Below are 23,368 nucleotides of genomic sequence, written 5' to 3' on the forward strand. Positions count from 1 at the left end.
TATTAGTCGCGACCATTGCAGTCATCGCGACTAACACGGTATACCCGCTTTCAATTCTCGAGAAAACCTATTATCTACCAAATTCCTACGCGGAATGTCGTCAATTGCATCTAAACGCTATGGCGTAGATGGGGATGAAGAATCAATGGAGGAAGATCGACCCAGCAAACGCGCAAGGATGAGCGTTGAACCAGAAGACCAAACGGTTGGTTCAAGGCCTCAGGACAAATCAACCGGTAAAGAAGCGACCGTCATCGAACAAGGGGATGAAGAGGATGAGAATGAAACACCAGACCTATCTGAGGAAACACGAGCATCTGACCTATACTTGGACACGGTATATTCCTTCATTAGTTCCTCGTTCTACCCATACTGATTCATTATGCGTTTAGATTAATAGAGCTAGCTTGGATTTCGACTTCGAAAAGGTCTGCTCTGTTTCTCTATCCAATATCAATATATATGGATGTCTAGTCTGTGGCAAATACTTCCAAGGTCGAGGCCGTAAATCCTACGCATATGCACATTCCATTCACGACGATCACCACGTATTCATAAATCTTGAAACTACAAAAGTGCCTTTTATGTTCTATCATAATTATGTATATGATCTAACAGGGATATAAGGTCTACGTACTTCCAGATGGATACCTTGTGTCTGATCCTTCGCTGGATGACATTGCCTATGTCCTGGCGCCGACCTTCACCAAAAATTCCGTATCCAGCTTGTCATCCCCTTCACACCTTTCTCGACTCTCTTACGATCTCGGACACAAACCATACCTATCCGGATACGTTGGCTTGAATAACATCAAAAGGAACGATCATCTGAACGTCATCATCCATTCCCTTTTGCATGTCCCACCTCTACGGGATTATCTCTTGCTGTCAAATTTTCGCGGGAAAGAACCGGAACTTTTGAAAAGGTTTGCGGGTTTAACGAAGAAGATTTGGAATCCTAGATTGTTCAAGAGTCAAGTCAGCCCTCACGAGTTTCTCCAAGAGGTAAATAGAGCCAGTGGAGGAAAGTTCAGTCTAGAACAACAAGGTGACCCAGTCGAATTTCTTGGCTGGTTACTTAACCGCCTCCATAAAGATTGCGGTGGGACCAAGAAGAAAGATTCTAGTGAGTTAGCTCCATGCATTAGATGGCTTCATTTAATCATGAGGTATCGAAGGTGTAATTTTCAAGACCTTCCAAGGAGAGCTTAGGGTTGAAACACAACAGGTGTTGGTTCGACCAGAGTCTGGACCAAATGAAAAACCCAAATTTGATATAGATCGTGGTATGCCTTCATCGCTAACTCACTCTTTCGTTGATTCAGGTGCTAAAAAAAGTATCCCATAGAATTGAAAACATCAGTTTCACCTTTTCTGTTTTTAGCCGTCGATCTACCTCCCCCTCCTCTCTTCCAAGACGCCGTTGAAAAAAATATTATTCCGCAAGTTAGCATCCATTCTGTGTTAGCGAAGTATGACGGAAGGACTGCCCAGGTATTTGTTTAGCTTTTTTATCATCTTTACCACGACCAATGTTACGTAGGAATCACCCGGTCAACTTCGTAGATACAAATGCCAGAGACTTCCCCCTTACATTATTCTTCACTTCAAACGCTTTACGAAGAATATATTCGTAGAAGAGAAAAACCCAACTATCGTTAATTTTCCGTTACGTGGCCTAGATTTCAAAGAATGTATGTGCTCTCATCATCATTTAATGCCTATCAACCCACTTTTTTATTTCGCAGATGTTGATGCTCCTCCAACTAATTCGCCCACAATGTACGATCTGATCGCCAACGTTACCCATGAATCCGTAGCAGGGACCACCAGAGATAAGGAAAATACTGTGTGGAAAGCCTACATCAGAGCAGGAGGAGGAGGAGGCGATAATGAAAAATGGTTCATGATACAAGATCTCATTGTGGAAGAAACACGGAAAGAGATGATATTTTTAGGCGAGACAACCTTGCAGGTAATTATTAGTCTGGATTGCCGGGCAGTGAGCAACAAACTCTAACAACTTGTTTGATAGATCTGGGAGCGCAGAAAAGACGTTTAATAAGCGGAAGACACCTAGCGCCTGCTAGTCAACCTGCCCACTTGGGTGCTGGCAATGGTGCTGCTGTATATTGATTAAATGGCATCGTGGGCACTCGAGGTACTGGACATAAACAGTGGAGTCGACTTTTACGTTAGTGGGTCTCCCTATTCTTGGTACTGTCTTGTCCCTTCGGGAGATCGTTCGCGCCTATGACGTTTTGGTGATTCGGTGTACCAGTGCTACGTCTAGTTAGAAATAACAGCAATCAGTCCCTGAATGCATGTGATTTATCTGCTATAACGAACCGTTTCTCCGTTTCCTGCAGAATCAAAGGTCTGAAAATGTAAACTCCCGATACAATGCCTGCAGAAGTTGAAATGACGTTTACCAAGTCCCGACAACGAGCGAACACACACCTGCTGTTGATGCAACGAGGAATGGGGTAGCTCGACGAATTGCGGACATAGTTTGTACCTGATGAAAACCGTCCCGTGCTCACTTCAAGAAAAGATTAAGATAAATATCTAATTGAAGGGAGAATTGTAAACGTTGGAAGCTCTTACCCGCACGATGTCTGAACAACGGGATATAACTGTGAGTCAAGGTTGAGTCAAGAGTCAAGTGATCAAGTCGTTCAACTTCAAACGCATAGCGCCGTTTGAAACGGACTTCAAACGACTTTGAAAATGATGAATTGAGATCCCGCAAAATTCAAATGGGTTTACAAGGACAAAGGTGGTGTAACATTTACTGCAAAAGGAAATCCTAGAACAAACTTGAACATCAGATGAACACCGATGCTGCTGCTCAATCAATTATGGTATCGGCCAACAAAAGAACGGAACTCGGTAAAATAAGCAAGATATATCGTATTCCTGATATTTAGGAGAACTTGAAATACGGGTCTTTCACGAATGCATTCAAGTTCACAGGATCTCATTTCTTTTCCAAGTCGGCTTTGATCGCCTAATAAGTGAAAGCAAAGATATAGTTACTAGATGATACAGAGGACATATCAATCAATGCTTACCGCGAGTGCCTTCTTAGCAGCCTCCTGCTTAGCTTGGTTTATGGTGGGTGCCTCTGCGGTACCTTTGACGACTCCTGAAACTAGGAGAGATTCAGAATCCACCTCCCATTAGTATAACTATATGTCTGACTTTTGCATTCGACAAGCCAAGTCGGCGCATGATCAGTGCCTTTCTTGGTTTCCGCCCAGCTGAGGGAGCTCGTTGATTGAGTCTTAGCGAGGTCTATACGTATATTAAATGATTCCATAATCATTGGACAGTGAGGGGAAATGAAAACGCACAATTGTGAAGCGAAGTAACGGGGTCTAAGGTGAATGTCAGGATCTTATATAATGATGCAGAGTGAAAGCGTGAGCACTCACTAGACATGGTAGGTTGATCTAGGTGAGTTGAAAAGAGGGCACCAGAAGTTGAGAATTGGTGAGCAATCGTCCGTCCTTTTGTAGGCGCTTGGTCGACCGAGAAATAAATATTAGTGATCAGAAAACCCGGCAAACTGTGTATCTATGCCAATTAAAAAATGTCCGAGTGAAAGACTTGATGGGTAATGATGCATCTGCTTGTACATTCAGATCATCCTATTGATCGCCCGCATCTTGCGGACAGATCCACACATACCAAACAAAACAAAAGGTGGCATGCTTTAATAACCTATATGAACCATGGGGTCAATGTGGAGCTCGATAGAGATTGATAAAGTATGAATCATCTTTGTTCGTATCATATACGCTTTTGTGCGAAACGGGTATTCGGAAAGTGAAGGCGCATTCCAGCCCTCCGACAGTGGTCGTGAAAGCAAGACTCGGGGAAAACCCTGCGATAATTCCAATTGGTTCGAGACAGGACAGATGGATCTATTTCTCAAATATGGATCTGCGAGGGATTTCAGGGGTATTCAATGACCTGAAAGGCCAAAGACGCTATCCTGGGTAGCCCGTATGTCCCGGACAAAGTCGCTGGCTGATCAGCTTGCCTCGGGAGCGTTGTCCATAGTCGTCTTGTCGGTAATTGACATGAGCGTCTCGGCGATAGGTATTTTAAGGAGCTTGATATCTGCGCTTGGATGTTCACATGTTCTAATGGTAATATAAGGGAAAGTCATAGAGCTGGAAAAAGAGTATAATCTTTAAAATTTCCATTATGATTGAGGAAAACATCAGCAAATAACCCCCGAATGATATCATCTGTAGCCCCCTTTTTGTCGGTTCACTTACTTCGAAAAATAGTTCCCGTGTAGCTTATACCCAGCTAGGTCATGGGCGCAAGACGGTCCGATTTCCGAATAATATCTGAAAGTGTATATGTAGAAAAGAAAGCGTCGTTGTGTAAATATGTCACCAAGAAGGAGCAAATCGTGCGGTGGGAATACATCCCTTTTGTTAACTAGTTCATGAGCCAATTGTCAGCCAGTAGTTTCATGCATATATCGCATTAATATCAATGGGATGTACGTCATACAGAAATGCAAAATTACAGGGCAAATTAGACAAAACAAAGAAGCCTGCGAATCATTGAGCATGGAAAGAGTAAAATCCGTCAAGAGGTGCCTGAAGAACTGGTGCTTGCTCCCACAAGATAGGCCCACGCAATGTCGGCCGCAATGTTTTTGGCAGCATGCTTTTGAGGAGCAGTCCCTTCCCCACGTGGTACACCGTTGACTACATTGTTTCCATTTGAGCTGCTATCTGTCAGAAGGTCAGGCATGTAGATGCTCACTTTTGCAGACACAGGTCCACATTCTCTCGTGGGCAGGGCCCGAGCATGACTCAAGCCAACTAAGTGCTGTTAACCGCCCATGGGCTTGAAGGTCTAGATTCCCGCCCGGGTAAGCAAACTGTGCTTGATATTGGAGCCGACTTACAGATGTTGAGGCGAGAAGTGCCTGTCATGCGTGATAAATAATGCAGAGAAAAAACATCGTGTGAGTCTACTCACCTGTCGATGTCTGTGACATTCTAACTCTGCTGAAGATTCCCCCTCTCAGCCTCGACGGCCTTTATATCCCTTTCAACGAACCCCCGCAAGTGCCTTGTCCTTTCAGCTCGACATAAAAGGCACCATTAATCATCGGAAGATTAACATTAATCCATGTCGCAAATCTCGATAGTTGGACAAAGCGAGAAGCCAAGGATACTGTATAGAGAAGAGGGAATGGTGGAGTGTATGAAACGATTGCAATTTCCAGGGAAAATAAAAAACAGCGAAGGTGGGATGCCACTGTGCGCGAGGTCAGGCAATACCGCGGATTGAACATTTAATGGAGAAGACGGGGGTTATGATCACTGGTTCCTTCGACAATTTCTGCATTGTCCTGTTTGCGAAGTCTCTTGGTGGGAACAAAAGACATGGCTGGGACTACCAGGCTGCGGGTAAGGACACTGGAAGGTTGGTTTCAGCCACGCGGAGGCCACGCACGAAACGGAACTCGACTCGAATATCCGATGAAAACCGCAACATCAAAAAAATTACGGAACTCAAATATGGGTCCAAAGGTACATTAGCTATGGAACGGCGGTTAGACAGACCGAGTCCAAAACACGGCGAAGAGGTGGATATACATACGCATCACTGCAGCGGCTATAATAGCATTGTAAGAGGTGATATTTTGTGATATTTGAGAAGTGGATCTGGTTAATCGATGGCTACTAGAGGATGAAAATATGGCAGGCCGTGCTCAGTCGTGGTGCTGTTGTACCATAAACTTGGCCCAAGTTTGCTGATTGCGGTCGCGTACTTATCGGCACAAATATTTTCTGTTATCCTACGATTCTTCAAAAACAGTGTGCAAGCAAGGTCCAGATGGTTCTTCACGTCATATTCAACGTATACTGATAAAGATGGCGCGGGATAGCACATATATGTACCAGATCGGTTCCAGAGATCCAAGTACGGTTGCCTATAAAAACGTTTCTTGATGAAGTAAATTTGGACGTGTCTCCTTGCAGAAAGTAGTTTAGGAAGAAGGTGCGGCGTAGCTTTCCAAACACATCGTGCGAAGAGAAAGATTTGAGAAGAAAATCCTCATTTTGCAAATGCGACAGGTACTGACGGGCATTTGGCCTTGTCTGTCATATTATTTACATCAACGCTCAGAATACAGAGCGAGTAATCATCCATCTAGGGTTCCCGCGTTCAATGGATGAGACTAAAGGCGATTTTATCATCAAGATGGATCAGAGACGCCGGTGGAATTTTCCGCAAACAGATCGATCAAAACTCACCCTAACTGGTTACCTGAGGAGAGGAAGTCCAATGGCATAGCGCATAGAATCTTCATTTGACGCTATGGACTTCGTGGATAGAGAGCCCTGATGCATATCGCGATTCTCTCTTTTTCTCTTTCTTGTTGAGTAACCAAGCATCCAGCAAAATGCTTATCCATCGGCTAGATTCTGTGAGATCTGTACAGCGCCCGTGTCCAAAACGTCGGATATGCTAACTGGGTATCCCACAGTGAATATTTCGGACACCGAACCAGAGTCAAGAACTGAAAGAGGCTCACCACGGCGAAAAACTGCGAGATGCAGTTTAGATACAAATCGAACATGTCGGAATTTTGAAAAATTGGGGTATGGCATTGAATCGCTTTGTCCAGGGAAATCGTTGTTCCCCGATTGGCAAGTGGATCCTTGGATTTGCGGTACGTGCTGCAAAATAGTTGCGCTTTAACTCGATACTTAGTTAAGTAAATCCAACAGGAATCTGCGAAGAGCTGGAATGAAACCCGTGTTTGGTTCTATTTCACAGACACTGTCAAGCTTCGAAATGCCAGAGTACTCATGATTTCACCGGGTAGGCAGCCTGGCAACACTAAAATGTATCCACCTTTGAGCTTCGAATAGGATGGATCATTTGAAAGTATACCAGAGAGAAATGGCACATGAAGCAACACCAACAGCAGACCAGTCATCGTAACCGGAGAGGCCGCGGAAAATTTGTACGCTTGAGCTCGGAGGGATTACATTTTGGACACAGTGTCGGCAAATAACAATTCCGAGTTTGAAGAAGTGATGGGCTTGATAATGGACATCGACATGGCTCTGTTTTGAGACAACTCAATGACATACATATTGACTGCACAAAAAAGTTCGATTTGCGGAGGCTATGTCGTGATACACGAGCCACCTACTAAGATACAAAAACTGGTCAAAACAGAGTTACCGACATCAGTTCGGGAGGTCATACCTCATTATGGATCTTAGCGGTGCGTTTGCAGTGAGAGAATTATAGTTCACCAGAGGTTCTTCGCGTTGGCCTGTTTTTTGCGATATAATCATCGAAGATAGATCACAGCAGGCGGGAAGTGTTCGCGCGCTTCGAGGAATGTTGCAATCAGAACATAGATACATATGCATATTTGAAAGTGAGAAGATGGCCAACCCAATCGAGTGAAAATGTCTATTCTGGTCTGCGGATCTAATCGGTTGATAAAGGACAGACACTGGAACGGCCTGAAAGCAAAAGACTGCCAGGTTGCAACAGACGGTGATAAGGACGAACAGCGGCTGTACGGCTGTACGGGAAAATGTCTTGGATATTTTTTCTGCAACCTACATTCGCAATATCTCCGTCTAGGAGATGGTGTGGGGGATATTGAAAAAGCTTAATGAAACAGGAACAGAAGCAGAGGTAATTGAGCGCATATATGAGGGCAAGACGAGGTGATATGTCAGAGCACGGCACTTGAATGAAGGGCGTGCCGGAATGAAGATTGTTTAAAATGAATTGGCGCGGAGAGTGGCAAGGGCGGCAAGTTGCGGAGATGTGAGCGTACAGGGATCAGACAACTGCACAAGACAACCGGGGTCTGTCCTTTTACATCAGCACTCTTTTTCTCACTCATCGTCCTTTCCCTCCCCACCGCCCTGCTCGTCGTCCACGACGTCCTCCAGCCATCCTATCCATCCTATTTCTTGGCCCAGTCTCTCTTCCCACGCTCTCCGCGTTCCTTTCTAATTCTTCCGACGGTGACTCTTCTTGTACCCAATTTCAACTGCTTTCTGACTGACTTCGTCCAGTACCCCCATCCTCCGCCTGTCTCCTCCAAGTCCCACAGCACACCCCCCAGCCATGTCTCAAAATCAAGGCGATATCCAGGAGCGTATTGCTGCCGCGCGTAGAGAAGCGGAAAGTTTGAAGGAAAAAATCAGAGCAAAGCGAGAATCATCAGCTGATACTAGCTGTGAGTATTTCTGACACCTCACGCATGTCGCTCTCGGTGTCTTACACTGAATCCAGTGCGTGCTATGGCCGCAGAGGTCGATGCGCTCCCTCGAATTGTAATGCGCCCTAGGCGCGCTCTCAGGGGCCATCTTGCGAAGATTTACGCTATGCACTGGGCTGCAGACAGACGCCATCTTGTTTCTGCCTCTCAAGATGGAAAGCTCATTGTCTGGGACGCTTATACCACTAACAAAGTTCATGCTATTCCCCTGCGATCCAGTTGGGTCATGACTTGTGCTTACTCACCATCGGGTAACTTTGTTGCCTGTGGTGGGCTAGACAACATTTGCTCCATTTACGCTTTGAACAACAAAGACGGGACAAGTGCCAAAGGCGCCCGTGAGCTGAGCGCCCACTCTGGATATCTCAGTTGCTGCCGCTTCATCAACGATCGCCAAATTGTGACCAGTTCGGGTGACATGACTTGTATGCTTTGGGACATTGAAGCTGGTGTACGAGTAGTCGAATTCAGTGACCACACCGGAGATGTCATGAGGTAGAGTCCTTCATGTACTTTTCTTTTGTTGCATGGCGTTAATTTTTTCTTAGCCTTTCCTTGGGACCTAATCAAAACATCTTTGTCTCTGGCGCCTGTGATGCGACTGCCAAACTATGGGATATTAGAACTGGTCGCGCCACACAGACATTCACTGGTCACGAGTCAGATATCAACGCCGTCCAGTATGTATCAATTTCATATGCAATCAATTTGAGACAATTTCAACTGATTGCTTTTACCCCTAGATTCTTCCCCAACGGTGATGCATTTGCTACCGGTTCCGACGACGCCTCTTGCCGTTTGTTTGATATTCGTGCGGATCGTGAATTAAACGCCTTCACCCATGATAACATTCTGTGCGGTATCACGTCTGTAGCATTTTCAATCTCCGGTCGTATCCTTTTTGGAGGCTACGATGATTGGACTTGCAATGTCTGGGACACCTTGAAGGGAGAGCGTGTTGGTGTTTTGACAGGCCACGAGAACAGAGTTAGTTGCTTGGGCGTCAGCGTTGATGGAATGGCTCTTTGCACCGGTAGTTGGGATAGCACCCTCAGAGTACGCTCTCCGATTTATGTATGCGCGAAAAAATTGCTTACACTCTTTTTTCAGGTCTGGGCGTAGTGTTTACAAACTAATGTTTTGTTTCTTTCACCGTCGCTTCTTCGATAGAAGAAGAAATTTTTTTATCCGTCGATGTCAGTTGCGATTCGGTGTCTGCATCTTATATGACAATCTATTACTTACTTGCGAGGGCTTTTGAACATGATGGAAATGGGCAAAAGAGTTTATTGTTACTGCGTAACTGTAGCGTTCATCAATGTTCCAACTTCGATACCAGTTTTCTTTTCCATCTATTGTTCACAGCTCCATTGCTTTTCTCTGTGCTCTCTGGTTTCTATTCCTTTCTTTCTGTTTATATACCGGCAAATTCTATTATTACTGCACTCCCTATGCCATAACCTTTGTCTTTTTACGTTTGACCACAGCTTGGAAGACACGTCGACACATCGGGAGTGGTTTGAATCTCGTGATGTGCTACGGCTTCCGTTTTTGGTAATACATATTGACGTCGTCGACGCGACAAGTCGATTCACAAACGTTGCTCATTTTTCATTCACCTTCACATATATTGCCATCGTTGGCAAACAACTCCAAGCATTCAATATGTCAGAAGAAGACCGCGCAGCCAAGGCAGCAAGAGCAAAGGCTTTGGTAATGATTTCTCTTTCAATACTTTATTACCCTGCTTAATTTCAATGTTCATCAATGTACTGTAGCTCAAGAAACGCCAACAAAAGAAGGCTGCGGACTCTGTTGCCGCCGTAGTGAGCTCAACCTCTGGCTCGCCCGTTGTTCCTTCCAGGACTTTCTCTCCAGCTCCGGAGGAAGATAAACGAGATTTAGGAGACGTGTAGGTCATGTTCTACCAGGCCGTGGTCATTCTTACAATAGCAGGGCTAATATGCATCCGCGCAGCTTCTCTGCAGACACCTCAGACACTTCATGGCTCACTTCATTGCCGCGAGTTACATCCTCTCCTCCGCCTGCTCACATCCCACCAAAATCACCACCGCCTGGTCGCCGTGTATCCCTGGTTTCTCCCCAAGCCGTAGCTGTGCCAAACGACCACCCGGCTTCTTCGTCAGCAACATTACTATCTGCAGATCCCGCTACTTTGCAAGTCCAGTTAGGCTTACTTTCTAAAGAGAATGAAACGCTGGTTGCTACAATAGCCCAGCTACGGCAGTTCGAGACTGGTGGGTCCAGTTATGAATCTATAGGTTTCCTGTCATAATTATCGTCCTAAAGCTGCTCAGGAGGCGCAGACCTTACTGGAAGCCGAACGGAAAGCACTTCAGGCACTTCAGTTTGACTATTCCAAGTTACAATCGGATACAAATATTGCTCTTGCAAATGAACGAGAAACTGTATCGTTATTGGTGACAGAGAAGGCTCATTTAACCTCGGAGTTGCAGAAACGTGAAGAATTTGAATCTAGTAAGCCAATGATATATCATCTAGTGACGGTCACTGATAACATTGCTCCAGAGGCTCAAGCATTGGAAGAACAGCTAGAGACAGAGCAAACGAGGTCGAAGGATCTAACAACTCAAGCCTCAGAGTTACAAACACAGGTTCAGGATGTATCTCAACGTTTGAAACAACTCGAATTTAGAGAGAAAGAAATCCTTGACCGTTGTAAAGATCACGTACGGTGTATAACTTTGCGATGTGGTACACCGATGATCAACTCATTCATAGGAACGCCAATTACACATTGCCACTACCGCGGGAGCAGAGTCACGCAAAGAGGCCGACGAAGCGCAACGCAAACTGCGCGAATTGGAGGATCAAATCCAAAGCGACGACCGCGTTGAACGCCTGGAATCATCCTTAAAGAATACTCAAGATCGTGCCGATGAGCTGGAGTTCCAAGTATCCAAACTCAAACAGGTACTTAAATGATTGAAATTATTCACACAACCCCACTCATCGTCAACATAGAGTTATGCATCCCTCAAGTCCGAAAAAGAAGCTCTTGACTCCCAATTGAACAGTAGTAAAGCGAAGGAGTCAGATTGGACTGTACAGCGATCGAAGCTTGAATCACAGGTTGACCAGGCTCGAAAAGAGCTAACTGCCATCCAATCTGAGCGCAATGCCATCATTGCAGAAAAGTCGAAGCTTCAAGAGGTCACAGAAACTCAATCCAATACTATCAATGGCCTTGAAGAGAAGCTTACTCTGGCCACGTCTGCTCTGGCTATTAGTGCCAAACAGGCTCAAAATCTTCAGCAGGATCTGAAGAATGCTATCCGACGAGCAGACGATGCAGAGAATACTCAGAGAAACCTGCAAGCTGAAGGGAGCAGACTTATGGAAGCTGTTGATGAAATGCGCCCGAAGATCGTGGAGCTTACGTCTACCAAGCTTGAACTTTCTGAGCGGGTGGAAAATCTGGAACACACACTTCGAAACCGGGATTCTGTCATATCGCAGTTGGAAAATGACTTAGGGGAAGCACGCGAACAGAATGAACAGATTGAGGCAACATGGAAAAAACGCATGGAGGAACAAGAAAAGCGACACAAAGAAACTCAAAATGGTGTCACGGATATTCAAAAGGCGTATACCGAACTTCAGGAAGAACTCAATAGCGCCTTAGCTAGTGTCAAAAATTTGGAAACCCAACGCACAAATCAGCATCAAGAAGCATCACGTCTTTTGGAGGAGGTCGAGCGTTTGACAATTCTCCTACAAACGCAGGGAGAAGAATTAGACGCCGTTAGGCATGAACTGGAAGCACGGAATGAGGCACATGTAAAAATTTCTCTTTCAGTTCCATATTCTATATCTGATTTTTTTTGGTAGGAGGAAGAACAAGATTTTTTGGAGCGTGCCCAAAACGAGATTGAAACCCTTCGAGCCGAAATTAGTGCCCGAGATAGCGAAATTGAACATCTTCGTGAATCTACCAAATCCCCTCAGTCTGATGCACCTAGATCTCTTGACGACGAATTACTCAGCTCGATCAGGCAGCAGCACGCAATAGAGATTTCCGCCGCCACCTCTCAAATTAGAGCCTTGGAAAACACCATCTTTGACAAGGATAGTATCAATCACTCACTCCAGAAGCAAATCAACAAATTAGAAGAGGAGTTGGCTCACTTGAGGTCGAACTCGCGACTGGGACCGCCCTCAAGACCAGCCAGTCGGTCGCTGGAAAATGATGTCCGCCGGTCGTCTTTGCACTCCCACCGAGGGAACCAGCCACCTTTAGCTCGCACAATATTCGATCATGCCATGACCCCCGAGACACGCCATAAACGGAAGGTCAGCCTCAGTATGCTGAAAGCTCGCATAGAAAGTGAGGCGAAACCGATCTCCCAGCCAGCATCCCGGGCATTGTCACCAGTTCATTCTGAAGGCCATTCTCGACCATCATCGGTAGCATCAGTACCGCATATACATCGACCGCAGTTTTTGGACGAGTCTCACGTATTTTGGTGCCACTCATGCCAAGGGGATCTTGTAATTCTGTAAAATGTCCACCTAGTATTGGGATTATAGTAGCTACGGCTGTGAAGGTATTACACAAAATTGAAGTGACATTGAATGTGATGAATTCCGATGAACAAAACAAAAGAGAGAAAAATAGTTCGCGCATGATTTCATGAGTGGACATTGTCTGGCATTATTTAAAACAGCCCCTGGCGTTTAGATTTCAGATTGCGAAGCCTGGTACGAAGATCCTGACAAAGCAAAAAATCATTAAAAGACAGATAAAGAGAGAATCATTAGTCGAAGACAGACCTCTACTTCTTCTGCCCGCAAGGTACCTCGCCGTTGCTCATGTTCCACTCCGCTTTCAATGCTTTCAAGAACATCGTTGATCAATTCTCGGTAGTTGACACCAAAGAATTGGGTAAGTTTTGCGGCCCTTCTTCGACGCAATTGGAAGGTTGTAATCTCCGCCTTGGGCGTGGTTACACTGTATTCTGAACCTGCCAAAGATATCATGGATGTCCTGGCAGGAAGCGAACGGCGTCGTTCGGACTTGATTGTGGAAGCTATTGAGGCACGTCGGTCCAGCCGAGTTGAGAAATCTTCATCTGCTTTGGGAGTAGGAGTGTCCGTATTGTTGAGATAGTCATGTAGCTCAGCCAAAGACTCTCTATCGTCCTGAATAGGGGACAAATGGTCCGGGATTTAACAGTCCGTTCAACTACAAAGGTAGATCGAAATACTTACTCGGTCCAAGATATCATTCAAAGAATTCAAAGAGTGTTGATAATGGTTGTATATTAAAGAGTGTCGGATGTTTATATGGGCACCGCGGTCTTCAAATCCGTGGTCGTCTTTGCCCTTTGGCAAGAGTTGTCGGTTAGATTCAGATGTACCAGGACGATGAGTCTTCTTCGTCTTGGGTTTGATATAAGTGAGACTCATATTCAGAGTCTTTGTGGCAGGTAAAGCGGAATCGGAAAGGACGCCAATAGGGATTGGAGGGGTTGACGAGGAAGGGGATGGACAATGGCGAGTGTGATAAAGCGTGAGAGGAGGGGCGACTCCAAAGACCTGCAACAAAGATTAAGTGGGTGCCTCGAGATAAAGAAAATTATCCATTGCGACATACCTTTTCCATCTTCTGAGCTCTTCGTACATTGAGAGCCTTCTCCTTGTCGTCCAAATCTTCCTTTACTCTGTCAAGTTCATCAGGCCTAGTGGATTGCGGAGTGCTCGAAGAGTTGCTCCTTCTGCGTCTCAGCCAGGCCTTGCGGCTGTTTTCGTCGTTGTCAGAGGAGCTTCCCCTATACGCTGAAGGGGCCATGCTGGCAGCAGGCAAAGATGCTTCAAGATCTTCGATCCCCAAAACTAAATTGGCTGGGACGCGGGAACCCAGAAAGCGATGAAGCTTGGCTAATCTTTCACGTTTCCTCCTGCGTTCGTCGTCAGGCTGGTCATCCAGGGACATTGTTTCAAGCAAAGAATGAGGTGGTGACTCTGGGAGCAGTTTCTCCGATGGTTGGCTAGCAGAAACTGGGACCTCCTTCTCGTCGTCAGACAGATCAATGAACGATGTACGTGAACCTGATTTGATTTGACTTATTGGCTGATGTAGGTCATTTGATTTACCCGAGTAAATTGCTGAACTGTTTTTAGACTTTGCTCGTGGTGGAGCAGGATAACCTTCCAATGTAGGGCTCACGATGCTCAAAAATGAGACATCATCTGGAGAGAGCGGCATAGAATGCCTTCTCATGCCGTCCAAGTAAACAGCGTTGGATTTTCGACGTCGCGGTTTTGAAGATGGGTCTGAAGAATCACGGCCAGTATCCTGTTGAGCCATAGCGTCTGCTCCGGGAGTTTGGCCAAAAACACGGGCTAATTTACGGGATTTTCGTACGAGGTCAGCACGTTCGTCGACATCGAGAAAGTTTGTCGTTGGCGGTAGCTGGGTATCCATAGTGGTTTGGTCATGCAAAGCTAATGGCGGCGGGGAACGCCTCGGAGACGTTTGTCTCGACTTCATTGTCTGACGGTTGAAGATAGGTTTCGGAGTAGTAGGAAGAGGGGGTTTGGTAGACTGTTTTGGTTTGGTATCGTCGGGATATGGGATAAAACTGTTCTCAGAGACTGGAGAAGGAGCGAAGCTTATGGGCGACAGTGGCTCTTGTGTTGAATCTGAGGGTGAATGCTGTCCGAAATTAAAAGCCGGATTGGCTGGGGAATAAATATCCATGAAGGAGTTGCGGGCCATGTCGTAAGAAATAGGCTCGTTGAGGAGTGAATGCTGATGAGATTGGTCCGAACTTCCGGGGTATATAGTGCTTGAGATGCTGAAACGAGGACCGTTTTCCTCTGTAGATGCTGGGCGAATAGAAGATGTGTTTGAAGAGTCCATAGAAGAGATAGACGACTGTGGTCCGTGAGAAAGTAAGGGTCGCCGCCGCCAGGGTGTGTTGACGACACCGTCACCGTCAGGGTCATCTGGGCTGGGGCCAAGCGGGTACGGCACTGCATTAAAATTTGCAATGGCTGCTCGCGGCATGTCTAAAAGAGGGTCAAAGGTAAACCTAATGCCCAGCGGGGAGAAAGCAAGACATACCTTGGGACATCGGCTTGGTTAAGAGCCTGACAGCGCTCCTCGGGTGGCGGAGAGGACTGAGGGAAGAGGGCGAATCGAGTTTAGCGACATATGTTCGAGTTGGATGTGATTGTTGCCGTGCATTTGAGCCATCATTCGGGGTCCATGGCAGTGCTAATAATGTCACTGACTCTGATCCGTCACGCACTTCCTCCTCTTCAACCCGCATAAGCACGTCCTCCAGTGTCGGCGCAGGATTAATGTACGGGTTCGACAACGACGAGCTCGCTGCTCCCATCACCCTGCTCACCGTCTCTGCTCCTCTTTTATCCTCCATTTCCAATGTCTGTCGCCCCCCTTTTGCTGCCAAATGCGGCCACTTTGGTCCTTTCACCCGTCTGGGCGGCGGCGGAAGCCCTGGTAACTCTCCGTGCTGAGGCGAGACTCTCAGTGCGGACTCTGGCGTGCCTGGCTCTGTCCCGCCTGCCGTGTTGCTAATCTGGGCGCGTATCCGATCTTCATGCTCCAGTAGCGCGTCGAGATTGGGCGAGATTACTAATGACCGTGGTGTTACCCTTCTTGTTTGTCCTGGCGACACAACATCGTCTATTGCATTCGACGACGGATCCGTTGCTGTACTCAGACTCATACTATATCCCCAACCTGATGGTACTGGCACCTGCCTAGATATGCGACCCCGCGGTTACAATCTGAAGCAACTGGCCAAACGTCAGTACAACTCTCATTCAAACTGAAAACTGTAGATACCTTGGACAGCGGCCGCCGGACTCTGTGTCTATCGCTATTGCTAGAATTTAATTGAAGCCTGCGCCTATCTGGTTCTTCTAGCAGGTTATAGTTAGGAGGATGATGTCTGTCCAACTTCATCCACCACTCTCTTGATATCTGATAGACACCGCGAAAGCTGTCTCCTCGTGTTCCATTTTTGATGATGCCGTGCAACGTTCACACAGTAAAACGCCTTACTTCCTCCGCTTCGTCCGACCCAAAGGCGTCAAGGAAACCTCCGCTTTCTATCCATCTCTAGTATCCGTTCCAAGAAAAAGCTCCAGTTTATAGGCTATGGTAGGATTGTTATATTATTCAGACAGTCTCCTTCAACATAAGCAAATGTACCCACTTGAGCTAACGAAATGAAAGGACACAACTCTCCAGAAGGCTGTGTACCTCTTGATTAATAGACACATGAGTGGTTTTCATGACAACCTATGGGTATATGACAGATCATCAGCTTTTTCTTACCATTTGTGCACCTCACGAACTTTGGGTCAGTATTATTGGTCTTCTTACCCGTCGATCAATGTGCACAATGGTTCCCAGAAAAGTCGAGAAGGGGCAGAAATTTCATGATAGATTGAGTTAGAATACAATGTAAGTAATAATAGGTGTATACATGATACAGTGCAAGTGAATGTCTGGGAGATGATTCCAAAAAAAAAGTTGTTCCGTAAAGTAATTCAAGCTGGAGCTGGCATCTGAGGCCGGCGAGGAGGAAGAGCCGGAGGTGACTTGGGCTGAGACTGAACATCAATGGCCACCGAGCTGGACGGATGAGAATTTTCGGTGCTTGAGTCCATGTCTATGTTGCTGCTTGTTGACAATTCTTCAGTAGAATCGGATTTGACTACAGGATCGGACTTGGACGCTAAAGAGGTATTAGCATTAATAGGCTGCGAACGGTTTATGTCCTTCTCCACAATATTCTTCAGAGTTTGTGATGCAGTCGTGGTGTCTGGCGAAACGATAGTCGCGGGTCGCATTGTTGGAAACCTTGGTGGTAGTGGCGGTGGGGTCGGCTTCGCCATAGTATGAGTCGGTGACGAAACAATTATTGCTGCTGGTGCTAACGATGGGGGGTCATCATCAGGGGTCTCAGTCCGCATAGGATCATCAATAGACTGCTGTTGCTGTTGCACATTTGGCTCTGGTTGACCACGGGTATCCGAATCGTGGCCCTGATTTGACGGATTCTTCCACAAACGATACACAGATTGAATGGCTGGATTTTTTAAAAGGGGAGTGTCCGACTGTGCCGGTGGTTGAGGTGCAGCAACATGCCCCATCGACTGTACTTCTCCACGATGGCTGGCATGAATGCCGGGAATAGACATGGTCTTTGCAACGGGTTGAACATGTATAGGGGCATGTCTGACAGGTTCATTGGCCTCTGGCAGATCCTTCAAGTCTACTTCAGTCTCTACCCCGCTAAGTGAAGGGGAGGATTTCTTCGTTGTCAATCGAGGGGTTGTCAAACGGGCCGCCGACGTAATGATCGAAGGATTGGCAGGTACCTCGGAATAAACAGAGTTACTGGGTAACGCCTGATTGGGTGAGCTCATAACTCTTGCCCGTGGTGTAGTAGGAGACGCAGCCGACTGCAGTGTGTCCGAGGATTCGCCACGCTGATGAGGTGCTCTCTCCTTCCGCTCGGCTACCGCTGCTCGCACCTCCGCATAACTTGCCCTTGCCTTCTGAGCAAGCGTACTAGATCCGTCAGACCGTGGTGGGCTACTCCCCACTTGGGGACCATCTTCCCCAGACGAACTAGCCGAATCTTTCTTGAATCCTGCCCAATTAGCACCCCATTTTCGGATAGCCTCTTTCGCAGAGTTACTGATAGCTTGTTTATCGGCTCCTGCAGCTTTCGATTTCAAAGTTGAAAAGAAGGAAGGCGGGCTTGCAGAACGGGCGATCTGGGCTGCGTCCGAATTTTTGCGAGGGGTATTTGGTACGGATTTCGGTTTTATTCCGGATTCTTCGTTTTCTGAATAGTTGCCGGCGCTATACGAGAACTGCGACGACGAAGAACGACGGGAGCTTTGGCTTGTACGCAATTGTTCAGACTCGTCTTTCACCGAGCGCTCTGGTGTAAGAGACCGAGGACTTGACGATTTCGGAGTAGATTGAGAACGGGGACTTGAATTTCTCTCCTGTTCAACAGTACGGCCACGATCTCCGTCGGAAGAACCTTCCTTGACATTAGGAAATATACTATCTGTAGTCAACGAATTAAGATCTTCACTGCGAAGAGAGTTGAACCAAGTAGAACGTCTTGTACTGTTATTGGCTGAATCTTGGTGATCGTCAACCAGATCTGTGGAAATTATGGGAATATCCACAGGGGCCGACACAGAACGCTCCATTGAATTCGTAGATGTCTCTTCTGTGTGTTTCGAACTAGTTGAGGGGGTGGAATCCTTAGAAATTATGGATGAAGTGTCCGGTAATGGCATGGACGCAACAGATTGGACATCATCTGGTATTGGGGAAGGGACAGTTGTGGAGACGTGTGGTTTTCGTCCTGCCTCTGGCCAGATGCCGCCGCGGTGTTCATAAGGTGCTGTTTCGAAGAACGCAATATCGTCCATATTTGGCATTACAACCGACTCTTGGATCTAAACAAATGCCAAACATGAATTACAAGCAAGAAAAAATAAACGTTGGTACATACAATTTCTTTGAATTTCGATTCAATGGTACCCAGAATCATGCCCCACGTAATTTGACGATCGCTTACAATAGGTTCTACCTCGAGGACCATTCTCGGTGTCTGTGTGAATGCATACCAAATACGATTGCTAGGCGGGCGCTTAACCTTGATTAGGAGGTTTCCTTCCAGTTCCTTGAGGACAGCAGCCAGAACCAGTTTGACTGTGTAGGATTTAAATCTAGCACCTAGGTTGATGACTGCAGTGGCTTCAACTGTAATTCGCACCTCCCCCTTGTATTGAAGATGAACTTCCATAGACGCGTCTCCTTCTTTGGTCAGCTCCTTGAGCATGGGTTTACTCAACATAGGAGGCTTATTGCCAACCGACACTTGCGTAACAGCGATTTCTGTAAGAAAAGCTGGACGTTTGACTTTAGAAAGCTTCTTCATCAGCCTGCCAATGATGTACGCCTCAAGGTTATGGGTCCTGTAGTGACTAAAGAATATGCGTCCCAAAAGTGCGTTTAACCAACGCATGGGTATTACGTCCGGTTGTGCATCCAAGGTCGAGACGAGATGGTTCATATCATCAACGGAAAAAATACTGTTCAGTGGCGAAAGAGTTGGCGTTTGAGCTGGATGCTCCGAGGCGTGAATAAGAGCAAAATACCAGTCCTCCATTTCGACGTTCGACCGGACAAAAATAAACCAAGGTGTCGAGGGATCCAACGCTTCCTTCCTGGCCTCATCTTTGACCTTCTCGGAGTCTAGCTTATTTTCCCGCTGGACGTCCCGCTTTTTCCCATTCGAAGAGTCTAGTCTGTCTTCTACGCTCTCCTGTTCGTGGCCCATTTGTCTGGTAACACTGGGCATACAGTTTGATTGGATTATCTTTGGCTTGAGGCAGATGGCGTTGCGTTTAGCAAATAGTTCCCCATCAGGCAAGTCCTCGGGGTAGATGACGACCTGGTGTCCGCTGAGTTCCACCGCTGCCTCGCATTCCGACATATCCTCATCTTCATAAAGGTAAAGAACCTTACCCTTCAGCACGACATACCACATGTCTTTAGGCCGCGACCTCTTTGGATCCTTGGAGCGCGAATCCAAAAATGAACGAACGAGAGTGACGTAGCTCCCATCCCCAGCAGTCTCCTCGAATGTCCGGCGCATGGTCAGCCATCCTTTTCGCGTACGCGGGGTGTCGTTTATCTCAGTGTTGGAAAGTTTCTCAGGTGATGCTTGTTCTTTGCCCCCATCCTCCCCGTCCTCTTTGTTGGTGGTTTCTAGTCGTTCCCTGGTCTTCTTGGCGACATCGGCATCCCCAACCGGGACAGACGTATAGATAGTGATGAAGATGACAGAAATAATAAGTAGGGGAACGAATGTTATACCTCCGAGAACGTATGCATAGAAGAGGGCTCTAAGCATCGCCTAATGCCTGGTGGAGGTTACTGAAGAAATGGGTGTGGAAGGAGTCCGTACAATGGCGAGCCCAAGAGGGTCACGGTGACGACTGTACACGTGTACGTGACAGTAGTCACCATCAAAGAATTATAATGGTTTGTTACTTTTCAGCGTGTTCAACTTTGGTTCAACTTTAATACTTCGATGATGGGTTCATATGGGCCTAAATTCGACTCTAACAATGGGACGTTCACATCCCCGTATTGTTCTCCTCTTTCTCCGAGCTCAAGAAAACGTGATATTGACATGATATCCGCCAACTCTCGTGATTCGGATTCAGATTCCAGTAATTATAGTACCACGCGGAGGATCCGTGGTGCATCCAATAAACGTATTAGGACGGTTCCCCAGAGAAACGATCCGTCTGGTTCCTCCCAGAGAAATCAAAGTCTACCTGCATCTATAATCAAGAAAATGACAGGCACACTCCCTCCGTACAACGATAATTCCACTTGGGTTGATGACCCAACTAATAACAAGGTGTATATGTATGGAGGGATCCGGCCTGGCGATGATTTAAATCAGCCCTCGACAGACTTTGGATAAACCTAACAGACCCTTACCCCGTCTTGGACAGCCAGGATGTACCTTTTGGCGCTGCGGAAATACTAGTCTAATTGTTATGTTTGGAGGGTATGATCTGGAGGCAGACAAACCAAGTGCTCGAGTCATCATTATAAATCCTAGTGCTACTGAATGGTGGTACGAAGAACATCTGGACATAGGAGGGCCTACTCCCTGCATTTCCCCGTCTCTCGTAACTGTGGGCAACAAGATCTACATATTTGGCGGCTACCAATCGTACAATGTTGATCCAATGCCATGTTATTCCTATAGTGTTTTGGAATGGGAACCTTCGTCGGCCACTTCACGAAGTCTTTGGTCCTGGAAATGCTGCAATAATCCGTATAAACAACCTATGCCTGAGAAAACAATAATTGGAGAAGCTTTATCAGTATATAATGGCAAATTCATTTTGTTGGCCCCCGGGAAAACCAACGAACACGACAAAAACAACAAAGTGGGTATTAAATCCTGTGTTTTTCTATCTTGACTAATGTTAGATTATGCTTTACAGTATCTTCGATTTACAAACCAGAACTTATTCTATTTTCGTCCCTCTGATGAAACTTTTCGACCTCTATTCCTCCAGGGAGATACCCCTAAAGATATTGGGTGGTATGTAATTTGCGACCTCCAGTCTACAATGGCCACCGTTACTGCGGGTAATCTACCACCTTTCATAAACCTGAATGTTTCAGCTACTGTCGGTTCTGTACCAAAAAAGAGGGGCCGCCCACCTAGAAATTTGCCATCATCATCATCACCATCACCCTCTGTGGCCTTTGCACCCCCTTCTCACCCAAGAACTCCATTCTTCCCTCCAATCCCCTCCATTGTCATATGCGCGTGGATCGCCCAACGCGAGACCCCTCATGGATATATAGATTTAGAACGGACAGACCCTGTTGTGGTGAATTATAAGCCCGAAATATGGCGAATCACCTTTGGACCTATGGACGAATGCGAAAATCTTGATTATATGCAAAAAGTCTCCCAAATGGATGCTGATTTTCAAGGATTTACGGTTGCCAATGGACGCATGTATCTTCTTGGATCGGATCAAAAAATAAAATCCTCGTTTCCAGATAGCAAGCGACTTGACACATGGAATATCTTCCTAGATCTTACTACAATCTCTTGATACATGCACTTCTTCCTTTCTTGATATTCGGCATGTAGTATGCTTTACCTCCATGCCCACAACTTCAACATCAGACACCGTTCTGGTATCTTTGATATTCGCTGCAGTCTCCAATAACCAAGCTCGCTACTACCACATGTAATATATTTGTTCGTCCATAATATTTCTTATGTACAATCGAGTAATTTCTTGGAAATCATATTCACAGATACAACAGTACTATACAACTCGAAGATACTATACAAGGATAACTCCAAAATTACAGGGATAGAAGAATTACTAACAACGACAGTTGACAACACAGTTTTCTAACAATAAAACGAAGAGAAGTATCAGGGTATCTAATACACTGAAGCGGCATTAATGCTATCGAAGCCTTCAGGGTACATGAACATTGAAATTGCTTTTTTTGCAGCTTTATCGTAATTTGGAATGTAATCTTGAAGTACCCCTATGTTGAAACTTTATCTGCAGTGACGACCTTTACTTCCACTGCAAACGAGTGACCGGCATGGTTTCTTCTTGGACGAAATGGGCTTTGAAAAAAGCCCACGTCTATGCTGCTCTTCCAAAGAAGGTAGAATGGCAACCCACCGCCCATTTCTCCATTCCCAATCGTCAATATTGGGTAAGAAGCTGGACTCTAGGGACATTGGGGGATATATTTTGTTGAATACCGGGTGAGATGGAACAGGAAGGAGATTTCCGAATGCGTTATCTTGGTATGGGATGCAACTAGATCTTTCTCGACGTTGTGGTGGCGCCAAAGTGATAATGATTGACGGAGTAGAAGGATGAGTACTATGAATAATAATGTTCTGCTTGGTCTGTGTAAGGGAGGGTAAGAATCCAAGTAGTGATTATTATTTGTTTCGAACTTGACCTGAGAAGACCTCCGACGTTTTCTTGGAGGCCGGTCGCCCATAAGAAGTTTCGGACACAGAATTTCATTGCTACGTTCCATTTTCTCTACGATTTCAACCTTTTCATTGTCGTTTAATAAACCTACAGGCTATAATCCAAACAATATCCAATTAATACAGCGGACAAAACACCCTAGCAGATCGACACACCAATATATTCTGAAAAGATTCTTCATGACGAGATTCCAGATCATGAAGAAGTTGCGCAATATTTTCCAAATCGCTGCTCAGCGCTTGTTGCAGGTTTGAGCAAAGGGGAGCAATGACTCTCCCGCAAGCCATGACGGGACTCCATAAGTTGTCTTTTGCTGATGGAAGAAGGCTCCGCAAGGCTTCAAGGTCAATCACCTAGCATTTTATTCGATTCAAAGAGGAGAGTGCAGGTTATGAAAAAGAAACCCACCAAGGCATGTTCGCCATCCTCATTCTCCTGCGT

General features: G+C 46.1%; 8 protein-coding genes across 8 annotated transcripts; 3 read left to right on the forward strand and 5 right to left on the reverse strand.

Annotated features, from left to right (window-relative positions):
- Positions 1-94: 94 nt before the first annotated feature.
- Positions 95-2,062, forward strand: JR316_0000417 (putative mRNA-splicing protein ubp10; the record flags this gene model as incomplete). The annotated part of the gene is made up of 8 exons (XM_047886232.1): positions 95-337; positions 393-575; positions 628-1,126; positions 1,179-1,286; positions 1,349-1,494; positions 1,544-1,694; positions 1,749-1,975; positions 2,036-2,062. The coding sequence occupies 8 exons, from the start codon at positions 95-97 to the stop codon at positions 2,060-2,062; spliced, it is 1,584 nt and encodes a 527-aa protein (XP_047753978.1).
- A 133-nt stretch (positions 2,063-2,195) lies between these two features.
- Positions 2,196-2,509, reverse strand: JR316_0000418 (uncharacterized protein; the record flags this gene model as incomplete). The annotated part of the gene is made up of 3 exons (XM_047886233.1): positions 2,196-2,289; positions 2,350-2,407; positions 2,461-2,509. 3 exons carry the CDS (start codon positions 2,507-2,509, stop codon positions 2,196-2,198), a joined length of 201 nt encoding a protein of 66 aa, XP_047753979.1.
- A 471-nt stretch (positions 2,510-2,980) lies between these two features.
- On the reverse strand, positions 2,981-3,444 carry JR316_0000419 (uncharacterized protein; the record flags this gene model as incomplete). The annotated part of the gene is made up of 5 exons (XM_047886234.1): positions 2,981-3,010; positions 3,075-3,148; positions 3,205-3,297; positions 3,357-3,380; positions 3,438-3,444. The coding sequence occupies 5 exons, from the start codon at positions 3,442-3,444 to the stop codon at positions 2,981-2,983; spliced, it is 228 nt and encodes a 75-aa protein (XP_047753980.1).
- Positions 3,445-4,611: 1,167 nt separating this feature from the next.
- On the reverse strand, positions 4,612-5,029 carry JR316_0000420 (uncharacterized protein; the record flags this gene model as incomplete). The annotated part of the gene is made up of 4 exons (XM_047886235.1): positions 4,612-4,733; positions 4,792-4,884; positions 4,937-4,957; positions 5,011-5,029. The coding sequence occupies 4 exons, from the start codon at positions 5,027-5,029 to the stop codon at positions 4,612-4,614; spliced, it is 255 nt and encodes an 84-aa protein (XP_047753981.1).
- A 3,116-nt stretch (positions 5,030-8,145) lies between these two features.
- JR316_0000421 (Guanine nucleotide-binding protein subunit beta) lies at positions 8,146-12,844 on the forward strand (the record flags this gene model as incomplete). The annotated part of the gene is made up of 13 exons (XM_047886236.1): positions 8,146-8,257; positions 8,314-8,794; positions 8,848-8,979; positions 9,043-9,355; positions 9,410-9,420; positions 9,787-10,012; positions 10,078-10,211; positions 10,277-10,557; positions 10,610-10,798; positions 10,823-11,010; positions 11,063-11,254; positions 11,306-12,121; positions 12,173-12,844. The coding sequence occupies 13 exons, from the start codon at positions 8,146-8,148 to the stop codon at positions 12,842-12,844; spliced, it is 3,747 nt and encodes a 1,248-aa protein (XP_047753982.1).
- A 155-nt stretch (positions 12,845-12,999) lies between these two features.
- Positions 13,000-16,038, reverse strand: JR316_0000422 (uncharacterized protein; the record flags this gene model as incomplete). The annotated part of the gene is made up of 5 exons (XM_047886237.1): positions 13,000-13,053; positions 13,115-13,483; positions 13,553-13,879; positions 13,938-15,355; positions 15,411-16,038. 5 exons carry the CDS (start codon positions 16,036-16,038, stop codon positions 13,000-13,002), a joined length of 2,796 nt encoding a protein of 931 aa, XP_047753983.1.
- Positions 16,039-16,867: 829 nt separating this feature from the next.
- Positions 16,868-20,268, reverse strand: JR316_0000423 (Nucleus-vacuole junction protein 2; the record flags this gene model as incomplete). Its single annotated transcript, XM_047886238.1, has 2 exons — positions 16,868-18,805; positions 18,862-20,268. The coding sequence occupies 2 exons, from the start codon at positions 20,266-20,268 to the stop codon at positions 16,868-16,870; spliced, it is 3,345 nt and encodes a 1,114-aa protein (XP_047753984.1).
- Positions 20,269-20,926: 658 nt separating this feature from the next.
- On the forward strand, positions 20,927-22,009 carry JR316_0000424 (uncharacterized protein; the record flags this gene model as incomplete). The annotated part of the gene is made up of 2 exons (XM_047886239.1): positions 20,927-21,325; positions 21,383-22,009. 2 exons carry the CDS (start codon positions 20,927-20,929, stop codon positions 22,007-22,009), a joined length of 1,026 nt encoding a protein of 341 aa, XP_047753985.1.
- Positions 22,010-23,368: the final 1,359 nt, after the last annotated feature.

The sequence above is a fragment of the Psilocybe cubensis genome, chromosome 1, assembly GCF_017499595.1.
Source record: "Psilocybe cubensis strain MGC-MH-2018 chromosome 1, whole genome shotgun sequence".
Taxonomy (NCBI): Eukaryota; Fungi; Basidiomycota; class Agaricomycetes; order Agaricales; family Agrocybaceae; genus Psilocybe; species Psilocybe cubensis.